This window comes from Marmota flaviventris, chromosome 12, assembly GCF_047511675.1.
Source record: "Marmota flaviventris isolate mMarFla1 chromosome 12, mMarFla1.hap1, whole genome shotgun sequence".
Lineage (NCBI taxonomy): Eukaryota > Metazoa > Chordata > Mammalia > Rodentia > Sciuridae > Marmota > Marmota flaviventris.
In genome coordinates, this window is record NC_092509.1 from 59,368,138 (window position 1) to 59,390,898 (window position 22,761).

The window sequence follows — 22,761 nt, forward strand, 5'->3', positions numbered from 1 at the left end:
CTTGTGCAAGTAAGCTTGCTCCAAACCTACAAAGGAAGAACAAGTTGGCCTTCACTTGGCCTCGAGAAGGGTGAGTTGTGTTCTAGTCTCAGCACAGCGGTATACCTTAGGTCTTCATTCCCAGGGTTAAATTTACCATTTATAATGCTGCTTCACAGACTTTTTACCAAATCTGTTAATTATAAACTCAGGTTTATTCAATTCCAAGGAAGGCGGGGGGATTTAAAACACAGAAGCTGAACCTATTTAGATATTACAGAAATAGAGGTACAGTGCTGGGGCAACTGATTCCATTGTCACCCGTACCTTGTTTCTGTGAATGAAATCTTTAATTTTGAAAAGTTCAACCTTGATTTATATTTTCTTTCTAGACATAATTTCTGCTTTTGGCTCAAACACCCACCACTCCTGTTTTGTCTTCTTACAATTTACCCTTCATTTTGCTCTGAGAATGACTCACCAAAAACCAGAGGAATGTATACCAGCAAGTAAAACATAATATGCAGTGTTTAATGGACTTAATTAATACTGGTCAAGATCCTTGTTTTTTTTTCTAACATCAGGAAACTATTACACAACTGAGCCACTGAGAATTTATAGATAGATAGATTTCCACTGTGTTCCACTTCTGAACACTGGGATACACAGCAGCAGGTTTTATTTTTCTAAGCTGTTATCAGGGTGATCAGAATGCAGTAGTACTACTGGGACAACTGACTCTACTGTCACCCTCACCTTTCAGCATCACATTATCTGTGATCTCACTTTGTCAACCTTGTGGATGAGCTGGGGAAGGGGAGTAAGCACTAACTATGTAGGAAGTTTGTCTTTCCTTGGAGAATTTTCTTGTCAGCAATTCCCTATCTGTCACATCTTTAAGAAACATGAAATTAATTAAAAAACTTGACATTTATCTCTTCTATTTACACTCTTAAGAGTGAACCCATTGCTAAAAAAAAACCTTTGGTGTAACAGTCCCTCCTCAGATCAGCTTATACTTGATTCAAGTTCTATATACTACTTTTAGCATTAGTGATGTTGTGCACTGGCTGCTTTGTGTGATGTACAGCATGATCACTCACACAGGAAGTCTAGTGTCTCAATGTGGCAGTGTAGCAAGAAGTACAACCCTTCAGAGGCAGTCTGGGTCAACTCCTAAAAAGTCACTTACCTGTCTAACACTTCAGACCTGTTCCTTAACCAAAGTCCAATGACCACACGTGGAGTAAAACTTGCTTGATAAGGTGGCTGTGAAGAACTATGTGTAAAAACACAGTATAGTGCTTCATGAGACAATACTTACTAATATGGTACCCATTAGCAATGGAGCTCCAAACTTGTGCATGAAATACAAAGAAAACAAGTAGCACTGGTAATAACACATTTATTTACGTACCCTGTTGTGTAACTGGGAGGTGTTTTTTACTTTCCAATAGTTGATTAGGTTTTAACAATTAAAATTCCAGAAGGTAAACTAGTGATTTATTGTTGCTCATAAGCATAGGTAAACAGACATGGTACCACATAAAGGAATTTTAAACACTCTAACCTTTTGGTAGTTTTGAATTTGGACCACTAGACTTTGGCAAACTCAGCAGATTACCAATAATGCTTCTAAACCTCATGGTTTTCTTCAGACACAACAGGAAAAATTTAGATTTAATTTCTGAACTTCAGAAATTTAACCAGGATTCTTAGGAAGGTGCAAAAGGCCAACTAATTTACTTCAGCCTGTCATATTTATCATCAATATAACTGTATTGCTATTCAAAATGAGATTATGGCAGGCAGCAATCAACTAATGACTAGTCTCATTTTGTAGATTAAGTATTTTCTGAAAATAACTCACCGAAGATGGCAGGCTGAAAGTTTACTTTTAAGTAGTTCTAACTTTACCTTTTGTTTGCTAGTTAAAGGAATTCAGATAAATGCCAAGTCAAAGAATTGGACAGCACATCAAATTGGGTTTCCTATTACAATTAGCTTTCTTTGCTAGTGACTGCATCAGGATACCTTTCATTCCTGCCTTCAAATTTTAAAGCACGTATTTTTAGGGGTTTGATAAATGTAACAAATGGGTACTCACTGCTAGAAGAGAATATAAGAATGTGCTGATCACCGGTATGAGATTTATATTACATTAAATTAAAATTATATACTGTTGGAAATAGACAAAAGAGGGAGTTCCCAGATCCTAGAAAATATTATGGCTAAGGAAATAGAGAACCCAAAAGAAGAATCCACTTCCAAGAAACTAATTCAGTATAGTAAAATAGAATTAAGTGCCCTGTCTTAGGAAAAAGTTTATTAATAATAAGGAACAACTGGGATATCATACATCATTTCTTTGGAGATTAAAGTGCAGGCTATGAAATGGCATATAAAATAATGCATAAAATAGTGCAATCCTAAGGTGCCATTATTTTTATGACGCATAGCCTATTTTTATATGTCCACTTTCTCTGAAAAACTCAGCTGTAGTGACACCTTTTAGCTTATTTATTTAGGCATTACTTATACTCTGTTTTACCCACTTCTGGGGCTACATAGAATATTTTAACATTTGAACATGTAGAACAATAGCGCATACATCTTGAAACTACTAAATAGAGATTAAGGCAAGCCTCTGTAAAGTTCAGTACTCCAAAAAACACATTTTACAAAAGTTGCTTCCAAAACCAGCGGCTTTAGACCTGATGGCACCCCAATAGTCTTTAAAAACAGTTGGATTACTCTGAATACATTTGCATTTGCCCCATTATTTCCAGGCTCTGAACATCAAAAGAGAATTCTGAAAAACAGCAGTTTCTATAACCTCAGAATGTAAGAAAACCGTGTCCACACGAAAGCTAAGCTGAGGATCTGGCTGGGGTGAGGGTTGAGGCCAGTCCTCTTAATTTCCTATCCATGTCTTTTCACATTTTTATCCATGTATGTAGTGTTGTACCATAGTTTATGTGTGGGAATGACCCATTAAAACAGGGAAGTCTCTTCCGCCAAGGAAGATGATGGCAATACTTCATGGAATGCTGTACTATTAAAACATACAGCATTTAAATTACTGGCATAAAATGCAGAGCAAGAAGGTTCTGAGACTAATTTATAAAATTCCTGTAACATGTCAAGTTTAGATGTATTTATAGAACCCTAAACGCTACTATGCTATCCAAAAGCAAGTTTAACAGTTACCCAATAACTATTCTAATAAATGTTGAAGACAATACCATAACCTGTTTTAGCTAGTCTACAACATAAAACAACTGTAGTGCTTTATTCTAATTATGAAACACTCATGCATTAACAAGTGCAACTCAATCTTATGGACAGGGATTATAAGTATACATTGTAGAAATTTGAATTTGGAAACAAAAAATTTACCTCCTAACAGTGTGAATGCTTACTCTGAAAGCCATATACTCATAACTAGTGGAAGACTACAGATATATTTAGGCTATTTTGATGTAGTTTAAAAAGAAATTCAGGAAACTTTAGTAATTCAATAACTATTACAGAAATAATCTGAGGACTGGGGGTGTAGCTTAGTGGTTATAGTATTTGCCTAACATGCACAAGGCCCTGCGTTCCATTCCCAGTACTGCCAAAACCAAAAAACCAAAAAGCTGAGGCTATATCCCTTTGATGCATAAGGATCATAGTTTGTAAACCAGTACTCTGATACTTAAAAAAGGTTTCCTATTACCAGAAAAAGCATAATAGTAAAGGCCATGAGTATTCCAGTAGGCCTCCTCCAAAGTTATGATAATATGGCTAAATCCTATGATTACAAAATGAGACCTGCTGAGAAAATGAGTTCCAGACGGGGACTTTTATGGATGACCTTGGCTGACAAATGTTTTTAGGAAACTGTTTATTTTAAAATTACCTTCCCAACAAACCATAAACACTTGGATGTTACTTTATGTTTTTTCATTGAAAACATACTACATTGTAAATGGAGTTTCAAAGGTAGACATATAATTGATCAAAATCTAAGGACAATATTATGAAAGGACAATACTAAAAAAAGATAGGAAAAAGTTAACCTAAAGAATGCAAAAACCATGTCATGTTGGACGGATAAAAAAGGTGATAACCTTGTGCTTTTATTCAACTAAGGTACTTACCAAAACCTTAGATTGTATACAGGTATCAAACTATTGGAAAGGGATAGTTTTCTATATTACACCTAAATTTATTTTAAATAACTGAAGCCCAAGGCAACAGTTGTTTAAAAACTTGACAAATAACTACATAATTTAGTACATTAAAATAAAACTTGGACAGTGATCGTTGAATGTCTCAAAAATATACAACTGGGCAAAAGAACCACTGTACACAATCTGGAGATTGTTAAAGTGACCACTCAAAGGTTGAACAGTGCAAGACATGCTTTTCCAGTTACAAGCTAAAAACAGAAGTGCAAAAAAAAAAAAAAAATTAAAGCTTTTGTTATAGGATAAGGAAGGCTTGAAATTAATATTAAAAAGCTTCCCTCGGGTCATCTCCCAGAAATGAAATGATCGAATTGCTTTTTCATGGTACAATTTTCTTCAATAAACTTTCCTTCAGTGGCAAACTGCATCCACAATTAGGTCCCCTATTCAGTCACCAATATGATCCATGAGCACATAGCGAAGAGCTAGGATCTTTGCTAGCTCCCGGAGGTCTGATCTTGACAGAAACAGCCTTGGAATTTGGACTTTGCCTTAACCAGTGTACCTGAACCCTACAGAGAATAGATAAAGCAATGGGCTTTAATAGTCTTGTTCCTATAAAACTGGAGGACAAATGGACTAACAATTCTCTCTCTAGAGGCAAACTGTTGTGGTGGAAGATGTTAAGTGCTTAGATCAATGAAGACGCTGCTCTAAAAAGTGGAGAAGGAAGTATAGAGGTTCAAGATCGATACCAGTGCAAGAGCTTTTTAAGTGAGTTGACTAGGCAATGCATGCATCCATCCATGCAAATGTAGGACATGGCCCCCAAAAGAACTGAAAACATGTATATAATAACAACTGGATACGTCCCTTGCCAGTAGTTTATAAAAATATATAGTCAATACTGTAGAGGCTCCTTCTACAGTCAATACTATGGAAATCCTTTCAGTTACCCATCACTTCAATACCAAAAAGCATTAACTATTTTTCAGACATTCCAGACAAAGGTCACTTATAACAAAAAGTCAACGTTTTTTGTTTTTGTTTTTGCTTTTTTTTTTAAACAACATAGTGTCCATTTAAAAAGTAGGTTTTTTTCTTTCAAGTGAACAGGACATTTTCTGTATTAAACTTAACTCTTGTCAAGACTGGATTTTGTTTAAGATCCTTATGTCATGTGCATATATGCAGAAACAAACTTCCTTATTATTTGCACAGAAAAAAGTTAACTCCCCAAAACATGATAGAACGGGTCTGGTTAGTACAAATCTATTGCAAAGTAAAAAGATTCTGTGCATCAGTTCCACCAGAAGTGGGAAAAAAATGTCCCAATCATAGAGTTCAAGTTTGTGTTCTGAAAACCTAGAAGCCCAAGGGACAGACACCATGTTGCTCCCAGTATCCTGATATGCATAACTGCTTAAGCTACCAAGCTGTGTATTCCTCTGGAGCTAGAACCATATTTCAATTCACTTTCTATTCCGAAGACGTTTAGATTTTCTAAGAGAGTCTATAGCTTCTGCTGCCTTTCTTCGTTTCCGAGGAGACTCCTCATTCTGCCCAGACCCGGAGGAATTTCCTACTGCACTTTCCATTACTTCTCGTAGTTTGCGTTCCAGCTCTGCCAAACGTGCATTCTGTTCACCTATGATTTGGGTTTGCTCTAGCAGTTTCTGGTCTTGGTCTTGAAGCTGCTTCTGCTGTTCTTGCACTTTGGTGCGAAGCTCAGAAATTTCACGCCTGAGAACAGTCACGCCAGCACCATTGGTTTTAACCTGCTGCTGGAGTTTGGTAACCTCTTGTCTTGAAGGGTTTTGCTTGGAGAAGAGCTGCATTGTTGTTAGGGCTGCAGAGGGTCCTGGCACTGTGGAGAAATTGTTTGAAAGGGTCAACTACTTAATACATATTTCACTATCAGTAACAAACTTATTTTAGAATGGAATATCCTCCTATCTCTTCTGAGAATTTATTCTTTCCAATATATTTGTTCTACAGATTAATCAGACACATTGTTTTAACTATGAATGAATTTGAATTCTCATTCTCCTGCATACACTTAGATTTAAAATACTGCTGGGGCTGGAGTTGTAGCTCAGTGGTAGAGCTCTTGTCTAGCACATGTGAGACACTGGTTTCAATCCTCAGCAACACATAAAGATAAATAAATAAAATAAATATCTACAGCTAAACAAATAAAATTATATAAATAAAATAAAATACTGCTCAACATTTTTAGGACCTAGTAAGAAAATACAAGTATTAAAATTAGAAAATGGTTTCTAATTTTACATAAACAAACACAAACTTTCAAGTGAGAAGTTTAGATCTATCATGTTTTTAAGTTCACCAGCACTTAAATAAATGCAAAGGCTTCAACTTAGCCACAGAGCAGGAACTACATCAAAGAGCAGGTTATATCACACATAACATGGCATAGGAAGGCTTTGGAACTATTCCCTTTTAGGAGTAAATAAATTATAACATAGGCATAGAATTCACTATTTTAAGCTAATTACCTAATTTTTAAAAACCTTACCCTGAAGATCTTTTTCAAAAAGAACTAGATGGATCTATTCCTACCTATATCCATTGAACTATTTTTCTCCTTGCACATCTAAATAATCACAATATTTTCCTTGGTTGAAGTATAGTCTTCCTTCCCTCTCTGCTTATCCTTGCTTTTACTCTTTTTTTAAAAAATTATTTATTTTAGTTGTAGATGGACACAATACTTTTTATTTTATTTATTTTATGTGGTGCTGAGGATCGAACCTAGTGCCTCACATGTCTTCCACTGAGCTACAACCACAACCCCTTGCTTTTACATCAAGACTCAAGACAATTCTTACCTTTCCTGACATCTCAGTGAGACCAGCCAATACTGATTTTAAAAAATCTTTTTTTTTTTTTTTTACGTTGTTGACGAATCTTATTTTATTCATATGCAGTGCTGAGAATCGAATCTAAGGCCTCACAAGTACTCTATTACTGAGCCACAACCCCAGCCCCAATAGTGATTTTATCTTCCTAAAGATTCTGTCTCTGCTTCATTTGGTATATAAGTAGACAGTGTCTTAAATATTTCTCTTGCTTATGATGATTTCACTTTGAGTCTGGACACGTCTTACCTTTTAAAACAGTAAGGTTCTTGAGAGAAGACACCATGTATTACACTTCTTTTTATTCTTCATACAGTATAGTGCTGTACATATAATAGGTACTTAATAAATAATACATACATTAATGCTGAGATACTGTAGGCTTTTTTATTAAATTAGAGATCCACTCAGGTATCCCACTGAGTACTACAGGGAGCTAACTAATCTGAACAAAACAAAAAGGTTTAATAAATGTTTTCCCCTAATTTAAAGTATTTATAAGAGTTGAGGAAATTAAACAATTCAGCTTTTCAGTAGATAAGAAGCCAGATGTTTTGATGGCTGAAACAGTTCACTGGATTCCATTCTTCCCATAAAGAAATTTTTGGGTTTTATTTGGTATGCTAGATTCTGTTCTCAAAAAAAAAAAAAAAATTTTTTTTTTTGGGGGGTAGGGTACTAGAGACTGAACCCAAGGGAACTCTACCGCTAAGCTATATCCCTAACCCTCTTTAATTTTAAAGCAGGGTATCACTAAATTGCTGAGGCTGGCCTTGAATTTGCAATCCTCCTGCTTCAGCTTCCTGAGTAGCAATGCTACTTCAACAAAATTTATTGTAAGTCAGCAGTTGTGGATATGTGCAAAGATTTAGCCATAAGTACATTCTATACAGTATAATTTAATTGAAAAACTTGAAACAGAAAGTTGAGCATGTAGCTCAATGGTAGACAGAGTATGTACATAGCATGTACATACTTGTGTGTGAGATCCTGGGTTCAATCCCAGCACCAAAAAAGAAAAGAAAATCATAAACTACAAATATACCTTAAAAGTAGATCAGTTATACAAGTTACATATGATCTGTTATTCAATATATCAGTAAAAATTATGTTGTGGATAAATATTTGCTAGCAGAAAAATTCAAAATATATGGTTATGGGGGAAAAAGACAAGTTATAAAACTATGTATGAATGTTATTATAAACTGAAGATATTATAAATAAGAAATACCTGGAGGAGAGCCCATAAGTCTTCCAGACACATCTGATCCTGGCAACTTCCTTTTTAGAATTGGAACAATCTTCTCATCAAAGTATTCCATTGCCATGGAGGAAATATCCCTTAACTCTTGTAGTACTTCATGAGCTCGCTGAGGGGCTCTGGTAGAATTGACATATCTCAACACACGATAAATCTCATCAATCACCTAAAAAAACAAATTCTTATTAGTATTTCAGATTTTTTCTTTTTTGAAGAAAAGTGCTAAATAAGCAGATGTAATTGCATGTTTTGCAATTTCTAATAAAGACCTAGAGGGTGACTTAGCTGATATACAAGTTATGGATAATATTACCATCTGCCATACATAGGTTTTGGTCTTGTATAATACTTTATACTTAGATTTATTAAGGATCTTTTATGTTTACCAGGTACTGTGCTGGGGGGGCTAAGAAGGAGGACAAATAAAATACAGCTCTGGGTGTGATGGTGCATGCCTGTAATCCAAGGAGGCCTTGGAGTTAAAAGACAGCTGCAGCAAAAGCGAGGCACTGAACAACTCAGTGAGACCCTGTCTCTAAAATACAAAATAGGGCTGTGAACGTGGTTCAGTGATTGAGTGCCTGCGTTCAATGTCTGGCACTTCCCCTGCCCATCAAAATATAGCTCCTGCCCTGAAGGAAATCACAGATTTCTGGGGATACACACACACACACACACACACACACACACACACAACAAAGATGGCTATATAAGTTGCTAAAGAAACCAGAGGACTAAACCAAGAAATTAAATCCTTTTTGGGAGTAGATACAGGATGGGACATTACCCAAACCCATATTATATTAATTCTCCAAACCCCTTCTATTCCCCAAGTCCCAGGAACTCAGTTCCTTTTCTCTTTTGCACTTCCCTATGAAGTTTTATTTCTCTACAAGCTATCATGGATTGGAATGAGGTTTCCTCAGAACACATTTTCTTGCCATCACCAAAGTATAGCAAAAGATCCTTTTTTGTTTTAGTGGTAAATGCAATGGAGAAAGACAAGGCACAGCTAATACATGAAGAAGAAATGATATTCTTACACCCCTGTGAGGGTGTTCTTAATACTTTCCATAGCTTCAGCACAGAATTGAATATAATAATTCACATCTCTGAAGACCCCAGTCCAGCTAATGTCTATTCAAAACGATTTTTATCTCATGAGAATTGTGGACTAATAAACCAAAATTATTCTGTCACCAAAATTCCAAACAACCTGGAATCCTAGACATTCCTGTTACTGCATTTATCCAGTCAGTTTCCAACTCTGGATAAAATTTTGTAATCTGTCTTCTTCTCTCTACTCAGGCTGCTGCAGACTATTAGAAAAACATTATCTATCAGAATAGTACCTGGAAACATTCGTAGTTCTTAATGTTTTCTAGACTTTCAATGTAATGATCCTTGTTAATCTAGAATGACATGTGCCTAATAAATTTAGGAAAAACTAAACTGTTTGAATTTGTCCTTATTATAAACTCAAGGAAGACTTCACAGAAAAGGGTTTGTGGGTTTGGAGAAATGAACAAGAACTGGCTTGGGCTGTGGTGGTTTGTACATAGGCAGATGTAATGGGAGATAAGATATTCTGGTTTTGAATTACATGGGACATGCAGGTGTCAGGAGAGAAACTGCAGATGATGGTGAGACTTCAGTAGCCAATAGAATAAGAGGGAGTGAGAGTAACAAGGGAGAACATGCAGAACAAGATAGTCAAAGGCAAAGTCTAAGGCACTAGTGGTTAGTGATGTTTTCACTTCTGGCATTTCTACTCCGTAAGAAACTCATTTTAGAAGAGTCAGTCAGTCAGTCAGTCAGTCTGTCTGTCTGTCTATCGATCGATCTATCTATCTGCAGTGCTGAGAATCGAACCCAGTGTCTCACACATGCCAGGCAAGTGCACTACTGCTCAGCCCCAGCCCCAGCCCAGAGCAGAGTATTTTTTTAAAAGGTTGTTCATTGACTAATTTTATGTTTTGCTAGTGCCAGGATAAAGTTGTACATGTGGGTTATAAGTAAGAAAAGCACCACAATACTCCACTATTTTTATAATGTTCGGCTAGTATATTTGCATCTATAGCCAAAAATTGGTCATTAACTCTATGAACTAAATAAAACCCCAATTTTCTTGCCTGAGGGCTTCTGCACATTCTGACCCCTTTTTCTGTAATATTTTTCTTGTATATCTCCTCCACATCAAATTCCTTACTCATTCTTGAGGCCTCAATAACATTTCACTTTCTGAGAGTTGTGTTCTCTGAACCTTCCTCCAGTATAAATCATGTTAACAACGTCATCAAATCTTTTATTTTCCCTTCACAATATACAAGTACATCTTTCTGTTAATTTGTCTTCATTATAATACAGTAAGCTCTGACAGAAGAGATCAGAGCTAGCTAGTTTTACTGTCAGATCTCTAGAGCCTACCAGAGTCTGGCATATGGCAGATATTTGATAAGTGTTTCTTAAATCAGGGATAATGATGATCAAATAGTTTAACTGCTTAATATCAACATACCTAAGCAAAACTGTTTAGGGAAAAGTTAGAGAGTTAAATTCAATACAAGAATACAGTTTTGTTTTTTGTGGTTCTGGGGGACTGAACCCAGAGCCTTATGCATGTGAGGCAAGCACTCTACCAACTGAGCTATATCCCCAATCCCAAGAGCACAGTTTTTAGAATAATAAAAGCCAAAGTTAACAGAATTTCTAAAAACAAAACAAAAAAACAAAAAAACCCCCTTAAAATTGTACTTATATGTTTATCATAGCTTTATTAATAAATCTCTAGAAATTATGTTTGTACAAAAATACAGTAGAAGAATATTAACAGTATGTTTGAACTACTAGGAATGATTGTTGTAAAGGTTCAGGCATGAAAAGACACAGGTCCTATCAGTGGAACATAATGACGTCATGAAAGACCCAACAGCAAAGCATAAGTCAGACAGACTGGAATACACTCACTGTACAAGCAAAGTACTACGTGAAAATAAAGAAAGTAGAGATAAGATCTGTTTCAGAGAACTGGGTAGGTCTAATGAGAACATGATAACAAGGAGTATGTGCAACTTCAACAGGTAAGGGAAGGGAGAACAGACAAAGGGGCAGGTAGATGATGTGGATGGACAGGTGACAAGAAGAAATCAACATTTTGTAGTACTACTGTCCACCAGGCATTTATTCTAGGGTGTATTTTAATCGATCTTTTCCATAATCACTATTCTTCAGAAATTTTCATGTCAAAATATCCCACAGGAGGGGGGATGGTAGAGGATAGGAAAGGTAGCAGAATACAACAGTTACTAATAGGGCATTATGTAAAAATGTGGATGTGTAACCGATGTGATTCTGCAATCTGTATTTGGGGTAAAATTGGGAGTTCATAACCAACTTGAATCCAATGTATGAAATTTGATATGCCAAGAGCTTTATAATGTTTTTAACAACCAATAAAAAAAATTAAAAAAAAAAAAATAAAAAAAAAAAATAAAATAAAAATATCCCACAGGGATGCTGATACTAAAAGTACATCTATAAAAGAAGTTATGAAATATTCTTTAGTATTTAGTCTTCTAAAGATAGTATGAACACAAAGTATCTCTTTGCATTTGCTTAAATATCTTATTAGGAAAGGTAATATTTTCAAATCTTACTATATATAGATTTAAATCAAGTGGGATAATTCACATTTTCAATAAGATTTAAAATAGTTGCTTATAATGTTTAGATAGTGGGAAGCAAAGGACAAGATGAAGGACACCAAACCAAAAAAAACCTGATGAACCAAAATGCCGCAGTCTGGCTGGGCACAATCAGGAGCCACTTGTCAAAAGAAACTAACTTTATTTTTAGAACCACACACCAAACAAAACAGCTCCTCAGGAAAAATCCTCAGAGCCTCAACTGCCACCACCGGCTTTTTTCAAGCCTCTCTCTCTCCCCCCACAAGCTTCTCCCCACCTCCCACAATCCTCCTGCTCTTGAGGCCGATTGGCTGGGTCACGTGGGCAGAGCCAAAAAAGTCCCCCAATGAGCAGCTCCGTGGTCTGAAAGGGCAGGGAAACAGTCCAATGAGCATCACCGCAGAGGAGCCAATCAGCTAGATGTTGCTGGGGCCGAGGAGCCAATCAGCTAGATGTTGCTGGGGCCGCTGTGAGCCAATCATCAGCCGGCAGCTGGATTGCTGGCAGCTGGAAGTTTGCTGGGGCCCCTTCGGCTGTGGCTCTCAACACCAAAACAACACTATGAAAGAACCACACACCTTCCATTCAGATTTATTGGTGGCTACAATGGCTTTTAAAGGCATATACAAGACTCACCACATCTGAAAAGTCGTTCATTTTCTGAGTAGGTATGGTCATTTTCTATAAATTACGTTGAGTCCAGTGGAAAGACCACCTAATGGTTTTTTCTATGCCGTTCAAATAATATGCCACACACTAAAGCCTACACAGGCTTCAGGTAAAAGTAGTAAGTAATAAAAAATATTTTTAAGTTTTAAAAAAGTATGGTACAAGCCAAATGTGTTGAACTACTGTTGCATTTCTAATACACAAAGTTCGCCAATCTCATTTCTGTTTACATTGGCATAGTAATAAATGACATATTAAGTGGTTAGGCTTTTTGGGTGAGAGAACATCTCTTTTTTAATCTGTTTAGCAAACAAAGCTTATTTGAATATTGACTGTATGACCTCATTTTTCCTCACTTTCTTTGTCTTTTTATTTTACTTGAGATTTCCTTAACTTCTCCTTCCACCTATTTTATTTAACTTAAATTTTTTTCATATTAAAAATTTTAAGTGCATTTAAAACTTTTTGAATATTTCTTGTACAGCATGTATTTGAATATAGTTTCAAGTATTATAGCCTCTTAAATTTTCTACCCCTTACATGGTTTCCTCAAATGACTTGTGATCCTCCTGCCTCAGCCTCCCAAGCTGCTGGGATTACAGAAGTGCCTGTTTTGATATATATCAGTCTGGTGATTCTCTGCACTGTTTGTATTTAAGGCTGCTGCACAGAAAAAGCTGATCAGGAAGATGGGGGTGGAGGAGGGATTTAACAACTCAATAGGAAAATAGACCAATTTTCTTTTTTTTCATTTTAAAAGCTTATAGTTATGTATATTTTAGGGCATTCACAGTAAAACAAAGAAAAGCTCCCAACTAATCTTGATTTTTACGAGCATATTCACATTAAAATCAATTATAAAGCTCAGTGGTAGAGTGCTTGCCTCACATGCATGAGGGTCTGGATTTGATTCTCAGTACCACATAGAAATAAATAAATAAAGATATTGTCCATCTACAACTAAAAATTTTTTTTAAAAATTATAAAATAAATGAAACCAGGAAACATTATAAAAACTTAAACTGAAAGACATCCCTCAAAATATCTAACCTATGCTGTTCAAAAAAGTGAAAATCAAGAGATACAAAAACAGACTAGGAAACTGTTTCAGATTCAAGATTAGAATCCACATATGGTCCTAAGATTAGATTCTGGAATGAGGAAAAAAACCTGTTAGGACAAGTATTATTGAGATGTTATGAAATCTGCTGGCATGGTGGTACATGCCTGTAACCCTGGTGACTTGAGAGGTTGAGACAAGAGGATTATTAGTTAGAAGCTAGCCTCAGCAACTTAGTGAGACTCTTGCTCAAAGTAAAAAAATAAAAAGGGTTAGGGATATAGCTCAGTGTTAGAGTGCCCTTGGGTTAAATCCCCAGTAAGCCCATCCCCTCACAAAAGTAATGAAATTTGTTGTTATATCAGTGTTAAATTTTCCAATTTTTCTATTTGTATTGTGGTTAAGTGAGTGTCTTAGGAAATGTACTGAAATATTTAAGAAACACAAAAATTTAAGGATCATAATGTTTCCAACTTATTTTCAAATTATTCAGGGGGAAAAAGACAAATATAGATAAAATGTAAAAACAAACAGGAAAAAAGGTGTGTAACTTTTGGCTCTGGATAACAAAATACAACAACACTAGTTTTCTTTCCCAAAACATTAAAAACAAACCAGTCACATTAATATATAGAGTTTACATCTGTTTAGGGACAGCTTTAAGACATACACTCACATTGGGGAAACCTGTATTTGGACAACACTGTATTTCCATGAGAACACAAGATTTACCAGGGCTACTAATAATGATCAAGAGCAGGGACTATCATGTCGTATTGCATTACTATATGTTCCAGAATGGTTAGCTGTCCACCACTCACATACAGCACTAATTTTTAGTGGGAACTCCTGCTGTGGACATGAGATTAGTATAAAAAGTACAACTTCCATGTGTCAGATTTATATAATCTAAGATTTGAGAAAGTCAACCATGTATAACAACAGTTCTGAGAGAAGATGAATGGGATGTCAGTGTGGTCCAAATATTTTTCTATTTGGTCTGTGCCAGTTTTTACAAATTAAATTTTACTAGAACTATATGTTGTCCATGGTTATTTCTCCAAGTCCATTGGTTATAATAGAGACCACATGGTCCATAAAGCCAAAAATATTTACCAGAAACGTTTCTTGGTCCCTGCCTTAGATAATAGCAGCAAACTCTCAAAATTGTGGTACAATTCTGGCAATCTAATTTAAACTACATTATTACTGCCTAGATTCACGTGTGAAATAAAATGCTGATAGTAGATCCAAATTTTAACAAAATGGATACACAATCTTATTCACAAAATGAGTTCTCTTGCAAAGTATAAAAGCTCCTGAACTATTATAATCCAGGAGCACATTCAGAGGGATAACAGGAATAAATCACCAGAGAATCAAAATTATATAGGGCAGAAAGAAAATTATTCGTATAATATTTGCTATAATATATATCTGGAATGTTCCCCAAATGCTAATCTGTTGAAGGCTTGGTCCTGAGCTGGGCATTGTTGGGAAGAGGTGGAACCTTTAAGTGGTGTGACTTTGTGAGAAGTTGGGTCATTTATTAAAAAAAAAAAAAAATCAGCAACACAAATAATAAAAATTCTGAGTATACATACTGTTGTTTTAGGAAAAATATAAGCTATAAAGAAGGTACTTTTAGGAACAAAAATAATTCAAGCTGAATTAAGTATGATGGTACACATATCTGAATAAACACAAAAAGTGTGTTATTTTTTGATAGGAGCTTGTAGGAGAAAAAAATAGCATAAATTCTCGTGAAGAAATGGGTGCTAGTAAAGAAAAATGGACGATAAAAGTAAAAAAAAAAAAGCAATTGAGAAATCAAAAGACTGAAGTATAGCTTTTGTCAAATCAACTTCTCTAGGCCTTAGTTTTCTTATCAATGAAATAGGGATAGTAGGATCTATTGTATCTTGGAAACTACAGATGTCCTCTGTGGCTGCAACTTAATTTTGTTCTTTTATTTGGGAATTAGAATTTAAAGTGAGAAGCCAACAGGTATTCCCACCCCCCACCACCACCCCCCCCCAAAAAAAACAGGACTCAAATGGACTTGAGCTCTTTTGCTTCTTATATAGCAAAAATCCCCATTACTGACTGGCATCTTCTTCTGTAAAAGTCAAATAGTAAATATTTTAATTTCTGCAGACCCATGAACTTGGCCACAAATTACTCCACTCTGTTAGTTTAACAGCTACCTGAACTGTCTGAAATTCTGAAAACTGTAAATGTCTTCTTAAATGTTCATACTCTAAAAATGAGACGTGCAATAAAAATTATGAAGCTGGAGGGGACAACCTGTACTGACTCAAAAGTAACACTACGAGTTAAGGATTTAATAAATCAGATTCAGATAAAATCTGGCATAAGAATCAGAATCTATGCCAAGCACAGTGGCACATGCCTATAATCCCAGCAACTTGGGAGGCTAAAGCAGGAGGATTACAAATTCTAGGCCAGCTTCAGCAATTTAGCAAGATCCCATTTTAAAATAAAACATATAAAGGGCTGGGGATGTAGGTCAGTGGTAAAGCACTCTGGGATTCAATCTCTAGAAACAAAACAAAAAAAAAAATCAGAATCTAAAGCTTCTAGTTAGTCATCCTCTTATACTCTTATAGTAACTATAAAAGCCTTTGTAGGTAATATAAGAAAAGTGATATATACCAAAGAATATTTCAATAAAATTATAAGTAGGGGCTGGGGGGTTATCTAGCATGTGTGAGGTACCGGGTTCGATCCTCAACACAATATTTAAGAGTAAATAAATAAAATAGAGGTATTGTGTCCCTCTACTAAAACAAAAACAAAAACAAGAAAACACCAAAACCCAAACCCTATAAGAAGATGTGTTCATTGTTTAAAAGAAATTATAAGTTGTAGGACTGTCCCTCAGAATAAATGTCATAGAAAACTAAAAAAAAGATAGTACATATATGGTATTGACAATATAAATTATCTATGGAAATAACAAAAATACAACATTACAACCATTTTAAGATCTTTTCCAAGCATCAACCAGGTGTCAAAATGACTTAAGTACTTCTCTACTGCTTCTATATCTCAACTGGATTTACAGTTCATTAAGAAGCATGTGGTATGCTGGGATTTTCATTAATTTATTAAAGGTAAATATACCAAAATATACTTATTTCTATACTAAAGAGGACCATTACTTAGCTCTGATTGTGTTGTTATGTGGCAATTATGTATTCTGGTCAAATCGGAAAGTTTATAAGGTTATCATTATAAAACATTTCTCCAACAAAACAAAACAAACTTGTCTTTCTCCACCTCCCCCAAATTACAAAATCTTGAAAGCAGGATAACCCATCTCTTATTCATTGCAGTATCTTAGGCATTTAATGAAAGTAAAAATTCAGTATTTTTTCTTGAGTATGAATTCTTTTTTCCTTTTGGTACCAGGAATTGAACCCACGGACACTTAACCATTGAGTTAGTCCTTTTTTAAAAATTTTATTATTTTGAGACAGTGTCTCACTAAATTGTCAGGGCCTTGCTAAGTTGCTGAGACTGGCTTTGAACTTGCAGTCCTCCTGCCTCAGCCTCCAGAGTCACTGAGATTACAGGCATGTGTCACTGTGCCAAGCTTGCATATGAACACTTAACAAGCTTTTTACAGACTACCAGAGCTTCTACTGTGAATTTCATAATTGGAATTTTAAATATAAACATCACACATACATATCTTTATTGATAACTATACAACAAAGACATTCATAGAAACTTATTCAGAAGAACAATTCTAACATCTCAAAAATCACTTATAATAATTTTAATAAGTTTATAATAATTTAAAATATATAATAATTTTAATAATAAGTTTATAATAATTTAAAATTTACACAGGACAATCAAGCTATTTTGGACAAGCAGTTGTATTTTACCTTTCCTGGGATGAAGCAGCAGAGATTGGAATCTACATACTTCATAAAAGTCATATTTAATAGTGACAGCCTTGTTTCCACAGCAGCAAGGATGTCTGCATGACGAGCTAAAGAATGGTTTCTCCTTTCTGACTCTCTCCTAAAATAATGATACAAAAATAAATGATAATTAAAGCATAACTGTGAACTAAAATGTTAAACAATTAAAATGCCTTAATAAAATTATCAATTTTCATTATCAACTTAGAAATCTACATTTGGGTCATAATTTAATTATAATGCACAGGAATCCTTCCTGAGGACTAGCACTTACTGACAAATATTTTGGGGAAAAAAATAACTTCATATTAAAAAAGAATTAGGACTGGGAATACCGTTCAGTGATAGAGCAGTTGCCTAGAATGCAAGAAGCCCTGAGTTAAGGCCATAGCACTACAAAAAATATATATATATATTTTTTTTACACTTAATTTCAATCTCTGACTTGTTTTCTTGGCTATTATCACTCTAATGGCTATGCGAATCAGAGAAATTAGGTAAATGAAATAAATATATTGGGACCCTTAGGTAAGAGACTACATATTTTTGCTCATAAAATTTACTTCCTGAGCCGGGGACAGCTTATCTGTAGAGCACTTGCCTAGCATGTGCAAGGTTCCTGTTTCAATCCCACGTACCACAAAAATTAAAATGAAATTTACTTCCTTCAAACTTTTCAACAATTTTGTTCAGAAGGAATTAACACATATAAACTTCACTATTTTAAAGTGTATAATTTAGTGTTTAATATATTCAGCGTTGTACAATTATCACCACCTAATTACAGAACATTTTAATCATAGATGAAGGACACTGATGAAGGACATGTAACCATTAACACTCTTCCTTCTGCCAATACTAATCTATTTTCTATTTCTATACATTTGTTTATTCTGAACATGTTTGTAATAAAAGGAATCACAGTATGTGTTTTTGGGTCTGGTTTCTTTCATTAACATAGTTCTCATGGTTTATTCATATTCCAGCATGTACCTGTTTATTGCTGAACATTCTATCATATATCATCACTATATCTAGTTATTAGCTAATGTATAATTGGGTTGTTTCTACTTTTTGGTTATTATAAATAATGCTGCCAATAACATTTATACACAAGTTTTTGATACTTTAGCCATGCTGGGGACTGAGGCAGGGCCTCATGTATGTTAGATAAGTACTTTACTGCTAAGTTACATCCCCTACTCCCACCCATAAGATTTTGTGTGAACACGTTTTAGTTTCTCTTTAGGAGTAAAACTGCTGGGTCATATGGTAAGTCTATTTAACTTTTTAAAAACAGCCAAACTGTTTTTAAAAGTGGCTGTTCTGTCTTATATTTCAATGGTAATAAAAGAAGGCTCCAATATGTCCACATTTCACTCAACATTTTTGGTTTCTTATTTCACCACCCAAGAAGATGGAAAGTGTTATCTCATAATAATTTTTTTTTTTAATTTTTTTTGGTGGTGCTGGGGATTGAACCCAGGGCCTTGTGCATGCAAGGCAAACACTCAACCAATTGAGATATATCCCCAGCCCCTTGTAATGGTTTTAGTCACATTTCCCTTATAACAATTGATACTGAACATCTTCCATCTTTCATATGCTTACCAGATATGAGCATATCTTTTCTGGAGAAAGAGATTATTTGTCCACTTTGAATTTGGTTGTTTTATGAGTTGTCAAAGTTTCTCACATAATTTAAATACAAGTCACTTATCAAATATGATTCACACAATTTTCTCTATGGGTTTTTTTTTTTTTTTTTTTTCACTTTCTTGATGGTATCCTTTAAGCCACAAAACTTTGTAAAATTTTGACATTAACTTGCCTACTTTATTTTTTTACCATTTATGTTTTTGTTGTCATGTAGAAGAAACCATTGCCCAATCCAAATTCATGAAGATTTATTATTTAAGTTTTCTTCTAAGGATTTTAGAGTATTGGGCTGACAATCTACACTTGGATCTATGGTCCTTTTGTATACAGTCTGAGGAAGGGGTCCAAAAAAAAAATTCATTGATTTACATGAAGATACCTGGTTTTCCTAGCAGCATTACTGAAAACACTAAAAGTCTAGCCAGGTACAGTGATGCATGCTTATAATCCAAGAGGATTGCAAGTTCAAGGCCAGCCCAAGCAGTACATCAAGATCCTGTCTCTAAATAAATAAACAAATAAAGACTATCCTTACAAAAATAAAAACAAACAAAAGCCTCCGAAACAAGAAACAAAAATACCCCCAACTATAAATTAATTCCATTGTTTGCCATATCATACCTTGGAAGTTGTGCTTTAACTTGTTTCTGACATAGATTATGGTACCTTTCCACTTTCAGAAATCCCTGATTCAACATTCTCTGGCAGACCAAGTCCATTCTTTTACAAACCTATGAGGACAGGGGAGGCAGAATAAAAACAAAATTAATAACTAAATTATTAATAGACAATTAACTGATGACCAAAAGTTCTCTCTACTTGTTCACCAATTGGTGTCTGAATCTCTTATTAGTGGCAATGGGTAAATCCCTTAATCTATGTAATTTCTATGGCATCTCATTACTAATATTACATTGTGGGCAAATGAATATCATTTAAGTGTCAACTGAATGTTCTCAGAGACTAGTTATTAAGATCAGTAAAACAATGTATTTGAAGATTTTTAATAGCATGAAACAAGAAAATTTCCGATAGCCAAAAAAAGTACATTCAAACTTCAAACCTCTCACAAAATTTATATCAATTATAAGCAAATGAGAATTTTTATTTATTCTAGTAATTTAACTATAGAGAATAAGGAGTCGAAGCCTTTAGACTAATTTCTGCTATATCTTCCAAAATATCTTCAAGTGTAGGAGAAAGAACTATTTCGAACTCTCAAGGAACATGGTGTTTAAGTAAAAGCAAAAGATCAGAAGTCAAAACAGCTCATCTGAAACCCAATCTGTATGTATTTTGTGCATGTCAGCTATCATTTGAGCACCTGAGACAGCCATCAATACACTGTGAACAGTATTTTTAGTTATAGGGGTATCATTAAAATAATACATGCTAAATCATTTGGTAACGCTAATTAAAAAACTTTTCCCCGCATATTTGTTATATTTCTGAGATATCCTAGCATCTTTTGTATCTTTTTTTTTAAAATATTTATTCCTTAGTTGCACACAATATCTTTATTTTATTTATTTATTTTTATGTGGTGCTGAGGATTGAGCCCAGGGCCTCACACATGCTAGGAAAGCGCTCCACCACTGAGCCATAACCCCGGCTCCTATCTTTTGTATCTTAATTAAACCTAATATATAATATCTGTTTGGTTTTTGATTGTGGAGAATTCTGCAGCAATTCAGTCATCAACCTGAATGTTGATTACTGGATAGGGATGGGTACTTAAGACACTGAAATAAATTTCTGACTCGGCCAGGTCAATTACACACAATTTATCTTATGCTTCTATCTTTCTCTTAGTATCTAAGCACAAATGCTTGAAATATATTTGTTGAAATGAAATGCTGATGAAGCAATCTACTTGTTTCCTCCTGAAAATATAGGAAGAAAAATCATTCTGGCAAACTGGGATGAAGTTCATGAAGGCCTTACTATTCTAATATTAATACTAGATAGTTCCTATACTACAGCATGCCATGTGAAAAGTATTAAGAAAAACAGTTCTTTTCACCTCATAATAAATTAAAACATAATAAAATGTAAGTACCCAGAGTAATTTCTAACGAACGTTATTTTAAAATGTGGTAGAATCTATTTCTAATTAAATGAAACCAGTTATCAATATTTGTTCAGTATCACTGAAAAAAAAATCCAGCAAACAAGTTAACATTTAACAGTTTTTAATGAAAAATAACTCTTACTTCCAAAACAAAATATAGTGACATTATATTACATTTTTGAAAAGTTGAGAACTTAGAAACCTTTTAAAAAACATAAGAACACATAAGCACACGTTTTATTTACTGTCACTATATAGACATCATTCCATTTCACACAACTATTGGAAAACTGCCACTCTATAGCTGTGAAAGAAGAGTCAAAAACACAAATATCTTAATATTATTTAACAAAAATATTTTAGATTTTATGGACCCCTGGAAAGATCCTGGGAATCGCTGTTGGTTCCCTGGACCATACTTTGACAATCAGTATACTAATCCTGAATAACCACATTGTCACAGACACTAGTACCATGTTTTATGTGAGAAGAAAATACTTTGTGACTAGGGAATGAATCCAATGGCCACATCCCTAGCCCTTTTAAAAATTTATTTTGAGACAGGGTCTCATTTAAGTTGCTTAGGTTGGCTTTAAACTTGCATTCCTCCTGCTTTAGTCTCCTGAGCTGCTGGGATCACAGGCATGTGCCACTGTGCCCAGCAGAAAATAAACTTTTACTGTATTATTGGAGGAAGGAAATGGCAGTGTGTTTTTGTGTGTAAAATATGGGATACAAAGAGGGCTAACCTCTCTTCTTTCATAGTAGAAAATCAATAGAAGATCAGCCAAAGAACTTGAAAGTGGTACCTACGGAAAGTAAAAGTTGGGGACTGCAAAAACTAATTTTTGTTGTCAAAACTACTTGATGCTTTACATCATAAGATGGAAAGAGTTATTAAAAAGAAAGACCTGTTATGTACCCTCTAACATAACCTTGTAGTCTCCACAGACATTACAATTACATTCATAATGCAGTTAAGGTCAGAGATGAAATAGTTTCTCAGCAGTGAAAACAACAGAGAAAAACAACAAAGGTCAATTACTATTAAAATTTTTTTCAAGGTATTGCTGAAATTATTTTGAATTTTGCTGCACTGAATCTAGCTAGTGCTAGGGCTTACCTGTCTTTCACTAATCATCTTGAAATTCAACTGGATATTAGTATTGATTAGTTTGGACAAAAATGAGAATAGAATTTTCTGTGTTTTGAGCAGGGAGATCAGATGATAATAAGAAATCACTTGAAAAAAGAAAAGATCACTCATTTTTGAAAGATCTCATACTAGGATAGTTGGTTAGTTATTTTCTGTAAGCCCTGGAATATTAGGACTAAAAATATGGTTCTGGAAATTTCTCTGGAG

General features: G+C 34.7%; 1 protein-coding gene across 1 annotated transcript in view; it reads right to left on the reverse strand.

Annotated features, from left to right (window-relative positions):
* Positions 1-1,367: 1,367 nt before the first annotated feature.
* Positions 1,368-22,761, reverse strand: part of Fbxo28 (F-box protein 28) — a 32,798-nt gene continuing 11,404 nt past the window's right edge. Inside the window, exons 2-5 of the mRNA XM_027934767.2 lie at positions 19,949-20,058; positions 17,630-17,768; positions 8,268-8,463; positions 1,368-6,021 (exon numbers count right to left, since the gene is read on the reverse strand). Coding sequence (XP_027790568.1) covers positions 5,627-6,021; positions 8,268-8,463; positions 17,630-17,768; positions 19,949-20,058 — 840 coding nt within the window. The 3' untranslated portion in view covers positions 1,368-5,626. The remainder of the gene's footprint in view (positions 6,022-8,267; positions 8,464-17,629; positions 17,769-19,948; positions 20,059-22,761) is intronic.